The sequence below is a fragment of the Peromyscus maniculatus genome, chromosome 3 (genome assembly GCF_049852395.1).
Source record: "Peromyscus maniculatus bairdii isolate BWxNUB_F1_BW_parent chromosome 3, HU_Pman_BW_mat_3.1, whole genome shotgun sequence".
In the NCBI taxonomy this organism is placed as follows: domain Eukaryota; kingdom Metazoa; phylum Chordata; class Mammalia; order Rodentia; family Cricetidae; genus Peromyscus; species Peromyscus maniculatus.
In genome coordinates, this window is record NC_134854.1 from 79,745,262 (window position 1) to 79,763,521 (window position 18,260).

Genomic DNA, 18,260 nt, shown 5'->3' on the forward strand with positions numbered 1-18,260 from the left:
CCAGAGCCATAGGATATTTGCCAGAGAGAGCTGCATATAGGGAGTGAAACCAGCCTAAACAGAGAGCTGTATGTTACAGGCTGCAAAGCTCAAGGGGCAGAGACAGCTAAGTCTTTTGAAATTAAAGTCCACACATCAGACATAGAGCTACAGGATTTGAAGTTTTCCCTGCTGGGTTTCAGTCTTGCTTTGGTCCAGTATTTCTTAACTATGCTCCCTTTTCTCCTTTTTAGAATGATAATGCATATTCTGTGCCAATGTATGTCAAAAGTATATAATTTGTGTTTTGATTTTCCAAGGGGCTACATTTAAGAGATTCCCTTGAGATTTTACAAGAGACCTTAGACTTTTAAATAATGTTGAGACACTGGAAATCTGTGCTGACTTAAAATTGGACTAAATGCATTTTTGCATTATGATATGACTGTGAGCCCATAGGGGACAAGGAGTTGTAGTGTGGTGATTTGAGCAAGAAATACTCCCATAGTCTCAGGTATTTGAACACTTAGTCCCCAGTTGGTGGTGCTACTTGGGGTAGGTTTTTAGAGTAAAAGCCTCACCATTTCCAGTGTATTCTCTCTGCTTCCTGCTTGCCAGTAAAGATGTAAGCTCTCAGCTTCCTGCTCCTTCCACAGGCCTGTCGTGTAATGTCACTCCTCCCCACCATAATGAACATTCATCCATCTGGAACCCTAAGCCACAAACCCTCTTCCTGACATAATGCCTTAGTCATGGTGTTTTACCGTGTGTTAACCACAGCCACAGAAAAGCAACTACTAGAGTGGGCACTGTTGACTTGACGTTGTGTGTCTTTCTATGCTGTATTCTTCCTGGAAAATTCTGAGTTACTCAGCTTCCTAAAAAAAAAAAAAAAAAAAAAAAAAAAAAAAAAAGTGGTTGCTTTGACTCAGTATTGAAGAGTTAACAGAGAATGACATCTTTACTTATTCTGTGGCCTCTCTGGGATTCTGAAATTATCCTAATTGGTTTCTTGATTAAACTAAGATTGTTATCTTAAAGCTGAAATCTCAGAATCTTGGGAGAAAACTCATACCTCACAAATTACTAAGTTCAATAAGTAGTCACAAATTGTGTTTTGTATTTTTTTAAAAAATTTTATGAGAGAGAGAAGAGAAATCAGAGGAAGACTGTAGAAATGTTTATCTCATACTATGTGGTTCCCAGGAATCAGACTGAGCTCATCAAGCTAAGCAGCAGATACTTTTAACAGATGAGCCATTTCTGTTAAATGGCCTCTTGTTAATTGTAGTGGATTCTTCACCCCAGATGACCAGATCTATGTTTCTTAACTCAAAATAACAAATGGCCCACAAATTATAACTTTAATTTTGTATGTTTTGCCTGCATGTACTGGTTGGGTTTTTTTGTTGTAGCTGGTTTTTTGTTGTTGTTGTTTGTTTGTTTGTGTCAACTTGAGAAAAACCTAGATGTATCTGGGATGAGGGAATCTTACCTGAAAAGTAAGGTTGTCCTGTAGGGAAAGTCTGAAGAGCATTTTCTTGATAATTGATTAGTGTGACCAACCCACTTTGCATGCCATCCCTGGGCAAGTGGTTGGGGTTGTGTAAGAAAGTAGGCTGGACAAGCCATGAGTAACAATCCAGTAAGCATCATTCTACCGTGGTTTCTGCTTCAGTTCCTGCTCCCAGGTTCTTGCCCTGCTTTCCCTCAGTGATGGTTTGTGATCTAAGAGTTGTAAGGTGAAATGAACCCTTTCCTTTCCAAGTTGCTGTAGAAACCCTAATTAATACAGAAATTGGTAGAGGTTCATGGGATTTTGCTGTGACAGACTTGAGCATGTTTTGGGGAGGATAATAGAAGGACTTTGGAGCTTTGTGCTAGAAAAGCTATTGGGTGTTCAGATGTTAATAAACTGTTGTGGGAACCTTAGAAATTAATATTGAGAGCAATATGAACAATGGAGGCCTGGCTTGTGAAGTTTCAGAGGAAAGCTTGAAGAGTCCCTTAAAGACTATCAGGGCCATTTGTTATTTTGAGTTAAGAAATGTAGATCTGGTCATCTGCGATGAAGAATCCACTACAATTAACAAGAGGTCAGAACCACTAACGTGAAATCTTTGCTTTGCTGGGACAGTTTATAGTGGTCAGCTGGAGCTAAAGAATCAGCTGTGATTAGAAAAAGACCAACATCGAGCTGGGCATAGTGACACATGCCTTTAATCCCAGCCCTCGGTAGGCAGAGGCAGGTAGGATTTCTGAATTCAAGGCCAGCCTAGTCTACAGAGCAAGTTCCAGGACAGCCAGGGATGTTACACAGACAAAACCTCTCTCAAGCAAACAAACAAACAAAAAACCAAAAGAGACTGACATCATCAAGGCAAAAATCTGGGAAATGTTTCCTCTGGGTCAGCACACAAGCTGTGGTCCAGAGAGGAACAAGGCTGTTGTGCTGGCTACTAAACTTGGTAATGTGTAAGCATCTCCCAGATGGTACTGGTTTTCAAACCATGAAGGAGACATGGAGTGTAGCTGGGGATTAGCACAGTAAGAAGCTAGGAGAAACCACTAGTGAATGTGCAGCCTCAGGTAAAGGAGCCCCAAGACTGAAGCCCCAAGGTTGTGGAGAGAAGTTGAGACTTAGCATCGTATGAAAGAGTCAGAGTCCCCGAAGAGAGTAGGAGAGAGGCTGTTGATGAAGGTGCAAGCCATTTGCGGAAGAAATACCAGCATTTTGGAGATTCCAGTCATGTGATGAGCATCAAAGACAGCTGTGGAGTGGAGCAATCAGGAGCCTATGAAACAACTGTATGTGCTTTGGATGCCAGAGCCAGAGAAGTGGTACTGCACAAGCCCTTCGGAGCCCAGAAGATTGAGTCCCAGTGTCTGACACTGAGCTTTACATCGTGGGACTTTGGTTTTTCCTTTGTTTAGATTGTGACTCTCCCTTTGTTCTTCTCTTGGAATAAAAAAGCACTTATCTTGCCTCCTCCCCACAGGAACCCACAGTTATGAGCCTTTAGATATTTTAGAGACTGAACTTTTAAAAGATGTTGAACTTTTCAAGAAAACCTGGACTTTTAAAGTATTGAAATATTTTAAAGACTGAAGAACTTTTTAAAATATTCTGTTTATATTGTGATATTAATAGATCTTGGGGATGAACAAGAAAGAAAAGGTTATGATTAGGTGATGTATTTGTGTCAAATTGACAAGAGGTCAAATGTCCAGGTTAGTTTTTGTCAACTTGATACAAACCTAGACATATGTGGGAAGAGGAAATCTTAATTGAGAAAACAACTCCATAAGATAGGCCTGTGGGCAGGTCTGTAGGGCATTTTCTTGATTAAATATTAATGGGAGAGAGTTCGGCCCGTTATGGGTGGCTCCACCCTGGGGCATATGGTTCTAGGTTGTATAAGAGAGCAGGCTGGGCTAGCCCTGGGGTACAAGTCAGTAGTAACATGCTTCCAGGTTCCTGCCTCACTCACACTCAGTGATGGAGTGTGACCTGAGAGCTGGAAGGTGAAATAAACCCTTTCTTTCCCAACTTGCTTTTAGTAAGGGTATATTATCACAGCAATAGAAACACGAACTATGAAAATAAATGTATGTGTGCCATGTGATCCTGATGTCCCAGGAGTGGCAGATCCCTGGAAAGTGGAGTGATAGATAGTTGTGGCCTACCGTCAGTGTTCTGGGAACCAAACCCATGTGCTCTGCAAAGCATCAGGTGTTCATCGGTGAGTCAGCTCTCAATCCCAAGTTGTGGATTTTTTTTTTTAACTGTCCTTATTTCCTGCATCTTTCAGAGCACTTTTTATCGGGAGGCAAATGAAGCAAAGGAAAATTTTGGTTTTGAGGGTCAAGTTTGTGAATTAAAGTGATATAAATCTTGTCAGTAAACCATGTTTAGCTGATAGATTTATGTGCTTTATGCCAGTACTGAATATGTGATAGGCTCACCACTTTACTAAGTAAATCATTTTTTCTTCTTGGTTTTATCTTTTATTGTGTGTTGAGTAAAACCCACACTTCTAAAAATCACACTTCTAACTACAAATACTGATCCTTTGTCAGTAACTTTGGAAGATGAAATGTTCTTTTTTTTTTAATTTACTTACTTGTATTTTATATACATTGGTGTCTTGCCTGCATGTATGTTTGTATGAGGGTGTTGACTCCCCTGGAACAGGAGTTTTAGACAGTTAGTTATGAGCTGCCATGTGGGTGCTGGGAATTGAACCCAGGTCCTCTGGAAGAGCAGGCAGTGCTCTTAACCACTGAGCAATCTCTCCAGCCCCAGATGAAATGTTCTTAAAACCAGATTGTCTTTAAGCTGTTTTCCTTCTGGAATTCTTTAAATTTATTTTTCTCTTATATGTATAAGATTTTTGCCTGCTTGTATATGGGGACATGCATTGCCTGCTCAGGTCAGAAGAGGGTGTCACATACCCTAAAGCTTGGGTGACAGAGGGTTGTGAGCCACCATGTAGGTCCTGCTAATAGCCTGTGGTGGTGGTGGTGGTGGTGGTGGTGGTGGTGGTGGTGGTTTTTTGAGACAGGGTTTTCCTGTGTAGTCCTGTAACTCCATCTGTAGACCAGGCTGTCCTCGAACTCAGATTCGCCTCCTCTGCCTCTCAAGTGCTGGGAACCACTGGGCTGCAACCTGTGCTCTTAACTGCTAAGCCAGTTCCCCAGCTCTTAGTATTTGAACTTGGATAAGAAGGATGCCATGGCAGCCTTACAGTCCAAGTTTATTATGTAAACCCCAGAGGTAATAGATCGCCAAATGTTTGTCTGACCTTTTCCTGAGAGCTGATTTAAGAAATATACAGAAGTAACAGAAGGGCTGAGGAAATGATGAGTCTAGAAGCAGCTATCAAGCAAGATACCCATGGAGTCATAGGAAGTGAATTGTGGATACTAAAAGTGGTAGAAAAAAATTTAAATCATGCCGTGAATTCGTGCTCTGCTGCTGTGCAGCTCAATGAGCAAAGAACTCTGAGGGGGGTGAGAGGAGCTGAAAAAGAGACAGAAGTATTTTAGGGTGTGAAAATTCCATATTGAGGGTCTTCTATTTCCCCCTGATTTTGCACTGGAATTGGGCACATTCTGGCATAGTTAGTGTTGGGCTGGCTTTCTAGAAAGGACTGGGAACCTTTTCTGTTTAATTTCATGTGTCAGCTTTTCTCTCCAGTTATAAGTCATTTAGTAAAATCAGTTGAGGTACCATAAAAACTATGATTAGAAGTTACTTCCTTATAGTTGCTATTTGTCAATTTAAAACAAAAAAATTAAATAATGAAATTTAATTATCTCAGCTATGTATGGTGGCATATGACTGCGACCCAGCACTTTGGTAGCTGAGGCAGCAGAATCCTGCATTTGAGACCAGCCCAAGATAGTAGGACTCTGTATATAAACAAAGTCACTTAACTTCCCAACTTGTAACTGAATATATAGAGTATATTTTTTAGTGTTTGGATGGATAGTTGAAGGGGAGATGAATACTATTTCATTATATTATTCTACCCTACTTTTTTTCTTCCACTCACTCATTGGCAGATACATTCATTGCCTCTATCTCTTGGCTATTTTGATTATTTCTGAGAATATGGATATGCATATATCTCATGATGTTTGCTTGGGATTTTTATTTGTTGTAATATGTATAGTCGTGTAGATTAATCATATGTGATAATTGTTCTGTGGTTTTGCTTTTTTTTTTTTTTATCTTGTTTTAGCACTATGTGGTGGTGTTTCAAATACAGATGCTAATAAGATAAGTGGGAAGCCAGGAGTGAGTTTAACTTGCTTATTGGAAAAAGACTATATTCTTCTGCAACCATATTCTAGTACCTCCCAAAGATTTTAGCTAAATTGAACATCATGAAAAGAAAAATAATGACACCATATTAAATTCTTTGGAACATTGTACCAATTTGTAACATTTCCACATAGTTCAGTAGTAAAAAGGTTCAAAGAACCTATAATAAAACTTACTGTGGACAGAGGATGTAGAATGCATGCCTGACAAACACACAGTCCAGAATTCAACCTCTAGAACCAAAAAGAAATGTTTCCTAATCCATCCCTTCTACCCATCTGCCTTCTGTAATGGCCTCAAACATTACCAATGTCTTGTTTCCTTCTAGTGGTATTCTATGGCATAAGGATCTATGCATAGATTTTTGTGGTTCTGCTTCTTCCTCCAGATTGTTGGCACATTGGTTCACGAGGGTGGAGGGAACAGAAGCAGGGAACAGGGTTTGGACAGCTGTGGGTATGATGGAGACAGCCTTCCGGGAGATGACTTCAGTGAATCTGCTCAGCTTTATTCCTGAATATAAGAAATATATAGGATTGGAGAGCCTGGGGACAAATCCTAATTTGGATTAAGTGGTATGGACCTATCATAAGGCCTCATGTATGGCAACAGGGTCCTACAGCAAGTTCCTAGCACAAGTCTTAGTTACCATATGTGCAGCAGGGGAGGCTTCTAGCAGACTGTGCCAAGGATCACCCTAGAGATAAATCAGACATGCAGGCTTAGAGATAGCTTTCAGATAAGGGCAGGTAGAGAACAGGAAGTCTCTTTGGGGGGAAGGGAGTCCCCATGTCACTGAGCTTTGGAAAAAAGCTGCCAGGCCATGAGAAACTGTAACCTCTGACCAGCAAGGCCTTCCCACGGATTTCCCCACTCCTTTTAAACAAATAATTGCTGTCTGTGCCCATTTTTTTCTACTCTTGATCACGTCTACATTACATTCCTGAGAGTTAAACTCCATCACTTTTTATGGTTTTAGAATGTTCCACTATATGGCTAGAAATTTACATCACTCCGTGAAGTTATGAATCCTATTTACGATAAACAGTACTGTATTAAGTAACTTAAAAATACAGCAACAGATGAGCAGGGATGTCTTCAGGATAAATGTAGGTAAACTACTGGGTGGAAGGATGTGTGTGTGTGTTTCCAAGACAAGGTTCTTTGTAAGTAACCCAGTCAAAATACTCACAGGAAGGAAAAAGATTCTGAATCAGAATAAGTCTTCAGTGAGTGTGATGGTTTATGTACAACACGGGGCTGCCCCTAAGATTCAGCAGCTCCCCCCTGCCTTTGTGCACAGGCATTATCCCTGACCGCATCCTTAACTCGGGACTGTGCGGGGTTGGGCTTGCTTGTGCTTGGTTGGTTTGCAGCCTTAAGTGACTGCTGAGGATTAGTGATCTAACTCTCATGTTAAGCAGTGCGATCTCAAATGGAAATTAAACACAAACACTGCCAGTATAACTTGTGCTTTAACTAGTTTGTAGCAAACATTTTGACATATTGGACAAGAAATGGGGTGCTTTGCTACTGTCATTGCACCTTGGTGGCTGTGTACAGATGCAGGTTTTAAATAAAATTCTTAACTGCTTCCTGTTAGACAACATACTTTTCAGTGCATGTCATGCTTTTAATTTCTTAAATTAAAAAAAAAGTCAGACTTTATTTAAATTAAAAATAAAGTGATCAGATAAGACAGCCTTACAGAGAGGTTTGACCATTTGTGAAGCAAATAAATCAGTAACTGGACTTACTGCAGTCAAGGCAAGACATTCCTCTGTGAATATTATTTTAGGTGAACTAGACAGGCGGGAAGATTGGACATTTCTTTTACTCTTTGCTCTTCTGCTTTTGGCTTGAAAAAGAGAAGGGGCTGTTTTGTTTACTGTTCTGTTGTTTTCTGCTGCCCTTGTAATCCACAGGGATATCTGTGCTTGCCTTACATGGCACTGCAGCAGCATCACCTTCTCTCTGACGTCACCGTCCGGGGATTTGTGGCTGGAGCTACTAACATCCTTTTCCGACAACAGAAGCACCTCAGTGATGCCATTGTGGAAGTACGTTTATGTCTGAGTGCGTGGACTTGGCCCGCTGCCTCACTTACTCCTTCCCAAATATGACTGTGAAGATGCAGTAACAGCACTAATAAAGAAATAGTGTGGCTGTGTTCCAGTAATTGTAATTATATACTTTTTGTTTGTTTGGTTTTTTTTTTTTCTCTCTTCCATTATCAAACACCTGGTAAATGCTTGAGCAAGGATTCCAGCTTGAGTAAACCAGACCTATCGTGGTTTCAAAGCCTTATTAAAATGTGGATTTTTTTTTTCAAAATAATTTAAACATATATCCTGCTTAATAGATTCCTGATGTTAAAGAATTTCAGAGTAAATATTTGATACCTTATCAATATATTTACAGTTTTGTTTTTGTTTTTGTTTATTTTTGTTTTTCAAGACAGGGTTTCTCTGTGTAGTTTTGGTGCCTGTCCTGGAACTCGCTCTGTAGACCAGGCTGGCCTCGAACTTACAGAGATCTGCCAGGCTCTGTCTCCCAAATGCTGGGATTAAAGGTGTGCGCCACCACCACTGCCCAGCTATATTTAAATTTTTCTAATTATTCATTTAATTTCACAATTTTAAAATGTTGGGATTTTTAACTCACTAAGGTTTTTATAATTAGAGAGAGTTCATACTTTATGGGGAAATGGTTGAAATATAACAGATGAAATATCCAAGATTCAAAAAGTTACATCATAATCCCAAATTTGAAGCAGGGAGGAGTGTACATTATAATGGAGAGCACGGGTGAGAGCACCAGAGTGCTTTAACGTTCAGAAGTTGTTTGGTAGAAGTTTTATTATTGCACTCTAAAACTAATTGTTGGAGGTTGCTAACTATGCCTAAGATCTTTAATCACCAGCAGCTAACAAATAAAACAAAGCCTTGCAAGTTAGTTTTTTTTGTGCATAAATGTACAAATACATTTTAAATACAAAAAAAAAATGTATTTAAAATATTCTGAAGTATTTATGCCCTCAAAATGGAAAAATTTAAAGGACTTATAACTAAGCTTGTTTTCTGTGTTAATATAAGGGCAAATTTCATTGTGTATGTATCTATATTTCCCCAAGTATTTACACTACCAAAGATTTTAAAAAGCATGAATTACTTTTATAGTTCAAAGTCATATTTGCACATGTGTTTTCTTTTCTGTAAGTCACTCTCTTTTTAAAGACTTATTTATTATGTGTGCTTATTTTTGCCTGCGTATATGTATACACGTGTGTGCCGTGTACATACCTGGTGCCTGTGGAGGTCAGGAAAGGGTGCCAGATCCCCCAGAACTGGAATTACCCATGGATATAAGCAACCATGTAGGTGCTGTGAAACAAACCCAGATCCTCTCCAAGAGCAGCAAGTGCTCTTAACCACTGAGTCAGCTTTCCTCTTTTACCTATATTTTCTAAAAATAAAAACGGCTTTTTTTTTTATAAAAATAGAGAAAGTATATAGAAACTTCAGTGTAAAAACCTGCCTCTTTCTTAAACACATCTTTGAGAATACTGTTACTCCTTTGCTTTATTTCTAACTCCAGTTCCCCAGTGTTTACTTTTTAAGATGTGGGGTGATTATCTGTGTGAGTGTCTCAGCTCTGACTTGTACCTGGGTACTCTTGTAGGTGGAAGAAGCACTGATCCAGATCCACGATCCAGAACTTAGGAAGCTGCTTAACCCAACCACTGCAGACCTAAGGTTCGCAGATTACCTAGTAAGGCATGTGACTGAGAACAGGGATGATGTCTTCCTGGATGGCACAGGCTGGGAGGGAGGTGACGAATGGATCCGGGCCCAGTTTGCAGTCTACATCCATGCTCTGCTGGCTGCTACGCTGCAGTTAGGTAAGAAGCACACAGCCACGTTTCTTCCTATAAATTTCCATGTTCTGATATTTATGGATGCTTTGAGTTGCACGAGAAACGAGTTGTAGAAAATCACCCGTTACTCATACAGACATAACTCTGACATTTTGAGTACTTTATCCTACCAAACCTGTTTCTTTACATATGTTTTGGACTTTGGTTTTATGGTTTGGGGTCTTTACAAAAGTGAGTCTATTAAAGCATATTTTCTGACCATTACTCTCCTTTATGATAGAAACATCAACATGTGTTAAGACATACTGATTGTTTTCACTTCAGCTTGGCTGCTGATTATTTTGTATCAGAAAATGTCAATATTTGGCAATTGTTTATAATGTGCTTACAGATTTTCAAATTATCTGAAGAAATATTTTTAAAAGAATTACTGCAAATTATATTCTGAATGATTAAGACTTCAAAGTTTTATCCCATTCTAAAAAAAAAATATTTTTTCCTGTGAAACACTTAAAATGGGTCAGGTAAACATACCTTTCTGGTAAAAACTACTTCATTCTACGTAGAAAATAATATGAACCAGAAGTGAAACTTTGCAATGAGCTTTTCTATTTTGCAAATCTGGCAAATACTTGTAGACTTGTAACAAAAGTAGATTTCAGAATATTTTGCAGTTGTCATTACTAAAAAATTACATTACTTTTTTAAATAACAATGAGATATATGCAACATACAGTTTACTCTCTTGTAATATTCTGTGAACGTGCATGTCCACGGTGTTGTGAAGATTATTTGCATTGTTTTGTTTTCAGGGTTTTTAAATCATTACTGTCACTCCCACCTGCCAGGGTAATTTCAAATCCAGGTTTCAGAAATTGTTCTTCATTATAAAGAAAAACTAATGATCAAGTCCTCATCTGTTAGTTGGATATTTTTAAATGTCTGTCACCTTTACAACTATAGCATCAGAGGCATCAAAATTAAATCTTATAACCCAAATTTACTTACTAATCAAAACAAGAAGCCCAGATAGCCACCAGATTTTTGGCCTCAAAAGTAATCAACTTAAAAAAAAAAAAAATACAAGGTCTGTTCTAAACACTTTATAGCTAGAATTTTTTTCTTTCTTTTTTTTTTTTTATTTTTTTTATTTTATTTTTTTTTTTTTAAGTTTGTCTGTGTAGCCCTGACTGTCCTAGAACTCGCTCTGTAGACCAGGCTAGTCTCAAAACTCAGAGATCCATCTGCCTCTGCCTCCCAAGTACTATGATTAAAGGCATGGGCCACCACCACCCAGCTCATTTTATATTTACTAATTTTTACCTTATCAATAATCCCAGACATTCTAATTTTACAGAAGATAGAATGGGGTGGGGGAGGCATAACTGGCTCATACAACTGGTTGAGAGGCTTCAGCTGTCTGTTTCAAGTCCATTCTCAAGCATGGTCAGGAAAGGAGAATGAACTGTAGGAATATCTTGTAGAAACAAAACTTTATGCTGTACAGAACCATGTGTCTCCTAGTCCTTTCCTAGCAAAAAAAGCTATTTGGATTTCACCTTCAAAACAAACAACATAGCCAAACATGGTGGCACATGCCTCAGATACTACCTACCTGGACAGAAGAAAGCCGAGACCAGAAGGGTCACAAGAGTTTGAAGCCAGCCTGAGTACATAGCAAGACCTTGTCTCAAAAACAATATAGCAAACCAGCTTGCCTGTGTGATAAATGTGAGGCAATAGCTACTTGGATCAGTTCTCCAGACCTCTCTGTCCCTCCAAACAGCAGAAATACTCTGCATTGACACTACCCCATGGTATCAAAAAAGAGAAGAGCTATTTAGCACTAATGTGAAAATCCTATGTTAAGTATTTTTAACAGTGCAATGCTTGGATACTCCAGAATGAGGCAAACGTGGGTAAAGAAACCGTTGACTTGCTTGTTCTTAACTCTTTAGACATTTGTGGAGAGATTCTAACTGCCCCACCATGTGCTTATGCCAGTATGTCTGCTCAATGTCAAGTCTATAGTTTTTGTTTAATAAGTAGTATGATCCTTGTAATGGTAAGAAAAACATGAAAACACTTTGGTGTTGTAGAGAGCCATGGGAAATGTTTGGCTCAGTCCTGTAGCAAGAATCTTAAATGGTCTTATTAATTAAAATCAAACCTGAGGCCAGTTATTGGGGTGAATGCTGGAAGATCAGAGAGACAGAACAAGCCACAGCTTCCTCACCTTGCCAGTTCCTCAGCTGATCCTGTTTCCTCAGACTGGAAACCTCTGAGTCCTCATATCCGAATGGATCTCAGCTGAACTGCTGCTAGAAGCCTAAAATCTTAACCAGCCAAATGCTTCTAGTTTCTGGTCTTCACGCCTTATATATCTTTCTCTTTGCCATCACTCCCTGGGATTAAAGGCTCACTTATTGAGATTAAAGGTGAGTCACCATGCCTGGCTGTTTCCAATGTGGCCTTGAACTCACAGAGATCCAGAGGGCTTTCTGCCTCTGGAATGCAAGGATTAAAGGCGTGTGCTACCACTGCCTGTCCTCTATATTTAATATTATGGCTGTCCTGTTCTCTGACCCCAGATAAGTTTATTAGCATGTACAGTATTTTGGGGAACACAATACCACCACACAGTCCTCTTATTTTCCTGTTAAGAAAATGAAGTTCTGAGTGATTTAAGTGACTTACCAAAGGCTACATAGCTTCTTAACAGGATTTCTGGAACTAGACTCAAGTTTGCTGACACCTGTAGGCTGTGTCCCCACAATGTGAACATTGAACTGTGAAACTTGAAACTGTGCTTTCAGCCGTTATGGTTATTAATCTTCATGCCCAGATGGCTGTGGTCCAGCTCAACTTCTTTCAACCGTTTTCTTGGCAGATAATGAAAAGATGTTATCAGACTATGGAACGGCTTTTGTTGCTGCCTGGAAGAATACTCACAACTACAGGGTATGGAACAGCAATAAGCACCCAGCACTTTCAGAGATAAACCCAAAGTAAGCACATCCTCTAGACTGGTGGGATGAAAAATGGTTGCTTTATAAAGAAAGTCACACACGGAGGGTTATTCTTAATTATGAATGCCCAGTCTTAGCGTGGCTTAGTTTTTAGCCAGCTTTCCATAACTTAAATTACCCCATCTACCTTTTGCTTCTGGGCTTTTCCTGTTCTCTTACTTCTGTAAATCTTACTCTTACTCTGTGGCTTGCTGTGTAGCTGAGTGGCTGGCCCCTGGAGTCCTCCTCCTTCTCTGGCTCCTAGATCTCTTCTTTCTCATTCCTAGATCTCCCCTTCTGTATATACTCTCTGCCTGCCAGCCCCGCCTATTCTTTCTCCTGCCTCGCTATTGGCCATTCAGTTCTTTGTTAGACCATCAGGTGTTTTAGACAGGCACAGTAACACAGAGTTAAACAAATGCAACATTAGCAAAAGTAACACACCTTAAAATAATATTCCCCAACATAAGTCAGTTACTCACCTGATTCCTGGTGTGTTCTTAAGTTGGGTTGATACTTGAGCCCCACCCCAGATGAAGTGAGGGGTGTTGTTAGCACTATGTTGGGGTAGTGTTTGCACCTCCATTCCCTAGCACACGTGTCCACCTCTAACTACGTTCATCTGTTGCACAAGAAAAGAAGGTAGAGCTCAGAACTATTGAGTGCCTTCTTGTAGAGCTCATATTAGAAATGGTGCATGGGCCCACTGTCAGTCTCAGAGCACTGTGTCCACTTGTGTCTCCAAAATGTTAACTGCAGTTCTTGTGACTGCTCTTTCTTTGCAGCTTCACTGATGATGTACTCACAATCTAAACTTAACCTTTGTTTTACAGCCATCCTTTTCAAGGCCAGTACTCCGTGTCAGACATGAAACTCAGATTCTCACAGTGAGTACTTACAGAAAGTAAGAGGAAGTTATTTTGAGTATATGCCATGTGCTTCATTGCCAGTTGGGGATTTTGTTTATCTGGCTGATGGACTGTTTAAAATAGTAACTAACCCATTCTGTTGTTCAGCAGCATGTATTTCAGAATGAAAACACTCTGTCCATACACAATAGTATGAAAAAATAACAAACTTACCATTCTTAGTTTGATAACATGCTTTCAGCAAACCATGTCTGTCTAGATTTAACCATACATCTTCATGTCCTCACCTCTTAGCTCTTTTCTGTGCTCTTTTAGAACATTCTGAAATTTACTAACAATAATTTTGCTTTTTATTTTTCCAATACTGATTTGGGATGATAATAGAGTGGTTTGGTTGTGGGTGTTCTCAAATGTTTGAGATTTTTAAAAATTGTATTACTTTTCTCAGTTCTGTTCAGAACAGCGAACGTGGCAAAAAAATTGGCAATGTCATGGTCACAACCAGCCGGAATGTGGTCCAAACAGGAAAAGCTGTTGGTAAGGCACACCCTCAGCAGGTGCTGCTGTCATACGTATCTACTTTCTGTCTTCAGTGTGTTGTTCATTAAAATAAAGTGATAGAGATTTGTGGATCATATAATACAAAGGGGCTTTTTAAATTTTCAGTCTTAGAAATAAGGAAGGGATTTATGTTTTCCAAGTGGACAGGTGAAAGGGACACTAGAGCAGGGACACGACTGTAGACTCCCAGGAACTGAGGGGACAGAGGAAGCTTGTGAATAATTTTATGTCAACAGACCTGACAACAAAGATGGACAGAGTCTTCGAAAGACATAAACTAATAAATTTAAAAATCAAAATAGCTCTGGACCTGTTGAAAAGTTAAAAGGTGGTGCAAGGTTTCTAATTTAATCCACATCCAATTCTCTCTTCCTCCTCCTTCCTTTCTCTCTCCCTCCTCCCCTCCCCCTCTCTTTCTCTCTCCCTCCTCCCCTCCCCTCTCTTTCTCTCTCCCTCCTCCCCTCCCCTCTTTCTCTCTCCCTTCTCCCCTCTCCCTCCCCTCCCCTCTTTCTCTCTCCCTTCTCCCCTCTCCCTCCCCTCCCCCTCTCTTTCTCTCTCCCTCCTCCCCTCTCCCTCCCCTCCCCCTCTCTTTCTCTCTCCCTCCCCTCCCCCTCTCTTTCTCTCTCCCTCCTCCCCTCCCCCTTTCTTTCTCTCTCCCTCCCCTCCCCTTCTCTCTCTTCTCTTACTCCACCCCTCCCCCTCTCTTTCTCTCTCCCTCTTCCCCTCCCCTCTCTTTCTCTCTTCTCTTACTCCACCCCTCCTTCCTTTTGCTTGTCAAGACAGGGTCTCACTTTGTAGGCTAGATTAGCCTCAAATTCTGGATTCTCCTGACTCAGCCTCCCAGGTGCTTCGAGAACAAGCTTCTCTTTGAAATTCTATTAGACATTTATGGAAGAAATAACGTAAATGCTGTTTCTTTCTTTGTTTGTTTCTGTTGTTTGGTGGTGGTTTTTGTTTTGAGACAGGTTCTCACTGTGTAGCCCTTTCTAACTTGGAACTTATTACGTAGGTAGACCAGGCTGCCCTTGAACTCAAAGAGATCTGCCTGCCTCTGCCTCCCAAATACTGGGATTAAGTGTGTGCACCACCACACCCAGCCCCTATTTTTTGTATTTGTAACTTTTTATTTTGATCCAGTTTCAAACCTAGAAACCATAAGTAGTTACTTTTTTTTTTACCACTTTGACCATACCCAACAGAAGCAACTCAAGGGAGAAGTTTGCTTTGGCTTATGGTTTTAAAGGGTACATACATTCATCAGGTTGGCAAAGTCATGATGGAATTCATACCAGTGTGAGCATGTGGCTGTTCCTTACATCCTAGTGGATCAGGAAACAGCTGGAGCTGGAACTGGAAACATACAATTTCAAAGGCCCACCCAACAACTCATTTCTGCTAAACCACAGGTCCAAAGTCCTATAATCTCCCAAAACAGCTCCACCATGCAGGGACAAAGCATTCAAACATATGAGCCTGTAGGGATACTTTATGTTTAACGCAATAGAAATAACTGTTAGCTAACCCTTATTGAATACAACTTAAAAGGCCCAGTATGAGAATGCCTCTTAGTGGCTTTTTTTAGGCCACCAACCAGCTCCCAAACCAACATGGAGACTTATTATTCTAAATGCTTGGCCTTATCTTAGGTTTGTTTCTTGCTAGCTCTTATAACTTAACCTGTTTCTCTTCGTCTATGTTTTGCCTCAGTCTTTGTACCTTCCTCCCTCCCTCTCCCTCTCTCTCTTTCTCTCTCTCTGCCCCTTTCTTCCTTTTCTTTCTTCTTCCTTCCTTTCTCTCTCTCTCTCTCATTTTTTCTTTCTTTCTGTCTGCCTGTCTGTCCTACTTTGCTTATTGTGGCTGGCTACCTAGCTTCTGGCCCAGGGTGTATCCCTCTCTTTCTCCCTTGATCTCTTCTCTCATTTTTCTCCCTTGAGCCTAGATTTCTCCTCCTATTTATTCTCTCTGCCCACCAGCCCCACTTATCCCTCTCCTGCCTAGCTATTGGTCATTCAGCTCTTATTAGACCTGTCAGGTGCCTTAGGGCAGGCAAGGTGAAACAGCAACACATCTTACATAATTAAACAAATGTCACACATCTTTACCTTGTTGACAAAGGCAGCAGAAACAAATGTAACACACTGCCACATAACTAAAGTAATATTCTACAGCATAAACAAATATGACACATCTTTGCTAAGTTAAAATAATATTCCACAACACTTATTTTTAATAGAAAAATGTAGCTTCATTGTAGACATATGAATCATTATAGTAGTGTTCTGCTTATCCAAAGGAGATCTATTCCAAGAATTCCAGAGAATACTCAAAACTATGGACATGCCATGTTTTTCCTTACACATACCACCTGTGATTAAAACATTAGCATGTAAATTAACCAAGTCAAAAATTAGCAGTAATAATAGGATGAGATAGATATAACTATGTATTTTAGTAAAAGTTATATGAATATATTCTGTCACTCAAGTACATTCTCTTTTCATACAAAGAAATCACCTTAAAGCTCTTTGATGTTCAAATTGCCAGCTCACTGCTCTTGTTGCCCTTAGGGTTACTGGAACATATACACCGTGATACCAGGTATCTTAGTTAGGGTTCTATTGATATAATAATCATGACCAAAAGCAACTTGGGGAGGAAGGGGTTTGTTTGACTTACATGTCCTGGTACACAGTTCATTGAGAGAAGCCAAGATAGGAACTGAAGCAAAGGCCATAAAAGAACATTGCTTACTGGCTTGCTCCATGCCTTGCTCAGCCTGCTTTCTTATACCATCAGGACCACTTCCCAGGAGTGGTACTACCCACATGGGCTGGGCCCTCCTACACCAATCATTAATCAAGAAAATGCCCTACAAATTTGCCTATAGACCAATCTGTTAGGAACATTTTTTCATTTAAGAATCCCTCTTTCAGGTAGTGGTGACACACATCTTTAATCCCAGCACTTGAGAGACAGAGGAAGGTGGATTGCTGTGAGTTTGAGGCCAGCCTGGTCTACAGAGATGGTTCCAGGACAGCCAGGGCTACACAGAAAACCCTATCTTGAAAAACCAAAAATGATTGATTGATTGATTGATTGATTGATTCCCCTTTCCAGACATGTCTAGGTTTGTGTCAAGTTGATAAAAACCAACCAGGGCACCAAGGTGATTACCAGGTGACTAGTAGGCAGGAGGCTGCACATGTGTACATAAGACAAAAGGAGATATGAACAGGGACAGAGCTGGAGAATATAATGGACCATCACCACTTCGATCAGCCTGAAATTTCAAATTTCCAAATGATTTATCTCTAAAATCTCCATTGGACATTTATCCACCTGAATATTATTGTCCGAAGATTCAGATGGCAGGGAACTCAAATGCAGAAACTGAAGCTACAGATAGGGAGGGCAGCTGCATTTAGTTTTCAGTGTTGCTGCTGCTGCTACTTAAATTGCAACCAAAGTTTCTTCTACACCCCCTTCTCTAATAGCAGTACCTCCAATAATTCCACATTCACAACAGCTTTGAAGAGAATATTCTTTATGACAACAAAGATGTGAGGCCTACAAGGCTCTGTATTTCTTTGTTTAATGTAGCAGTTTTAGATTCTCTTCCAGTATATTACTATCCTTCCAGTATAAGTAGTTACTCCATGTTTAAGGTACTGAGAACATATGACTCACTCTCTCTCTCTCTCTCTCTCTCTCTCTCTCTCTCTCTCTCTCTCTCTGTGTGTGTGTGTGTGTGTGTGTGTGTGTGTGTGTGTGTGTGTGTGTGTATCTGTCTGTCTTTCTGCATGTATATGAATGTGTATAGGTCTTGTGTGTGTGCCCATAGAGGACAGAAGCATGGGATCCCTGGGAGCTGGGATTGAAGGCAGTTGTGAGTTTCCTGATAGGGTGGTAGGAACTGAACGTGGGTCCTCTGGAAGAATGGTAAATGATCTGAACTCCTGAGGCATCTCTCCAGCCCCGTGTTTGACTTTTTAGCTCTCCAGATAATTCTGATTTACAGTCAGAGTTACTAGTGCTGCGGCTATAAAATTGTGTTATTAACCCCTACACAGTGCCTAGTGTGGCTCCTATTAAGAAATTACTTGGTTTTCTTTAAGGCATTCCCATGGATAGAGATT

At 40.2% G+C, this 18,260-nt stretch overlaps 1 protein-coding gene across 3 annotated transcripts in view; it reads left to right on the forward strand.

Moving 5' to 3' along the window:
* The window catches only part of Avl9 (AVL9 cell migration associated), a 54,982-nt gene that overhangs the window by 26,850 nt on the left and 9,872 nt on the right, over positions 1-18,260 (forward strand). For all 3 annotated transcript variants that reach the window (XR_006070367.2, XR_006070366.2, XM_006992171.4), the window contains exons 11-15: positions 7,735-7,869; positions 9,491-9,710; positions 12,577-12,694; positions 13,528-13,581; positions 14,012-14,100. Coding sequence is in view for 1 of the 3 variants with exons in the window: in XM_006992171.4 (XP_006992233.2) it covers positions 7,735-7,869; positions 9,491-9,710; positions 12,577-12,694; positions 13,528-13,581; positions 14,012-14,100 (616 nt within the window). In the remaining 2 variants the exon portion in view is untranslated. The remainder of the gene's footprint in view (positions 1-7,734; positions 7,870-9,490; positions 9,711-12,576; positions 12,695-13,527; positions 13,582-14,011; positions 14,101-18,260) is intronic.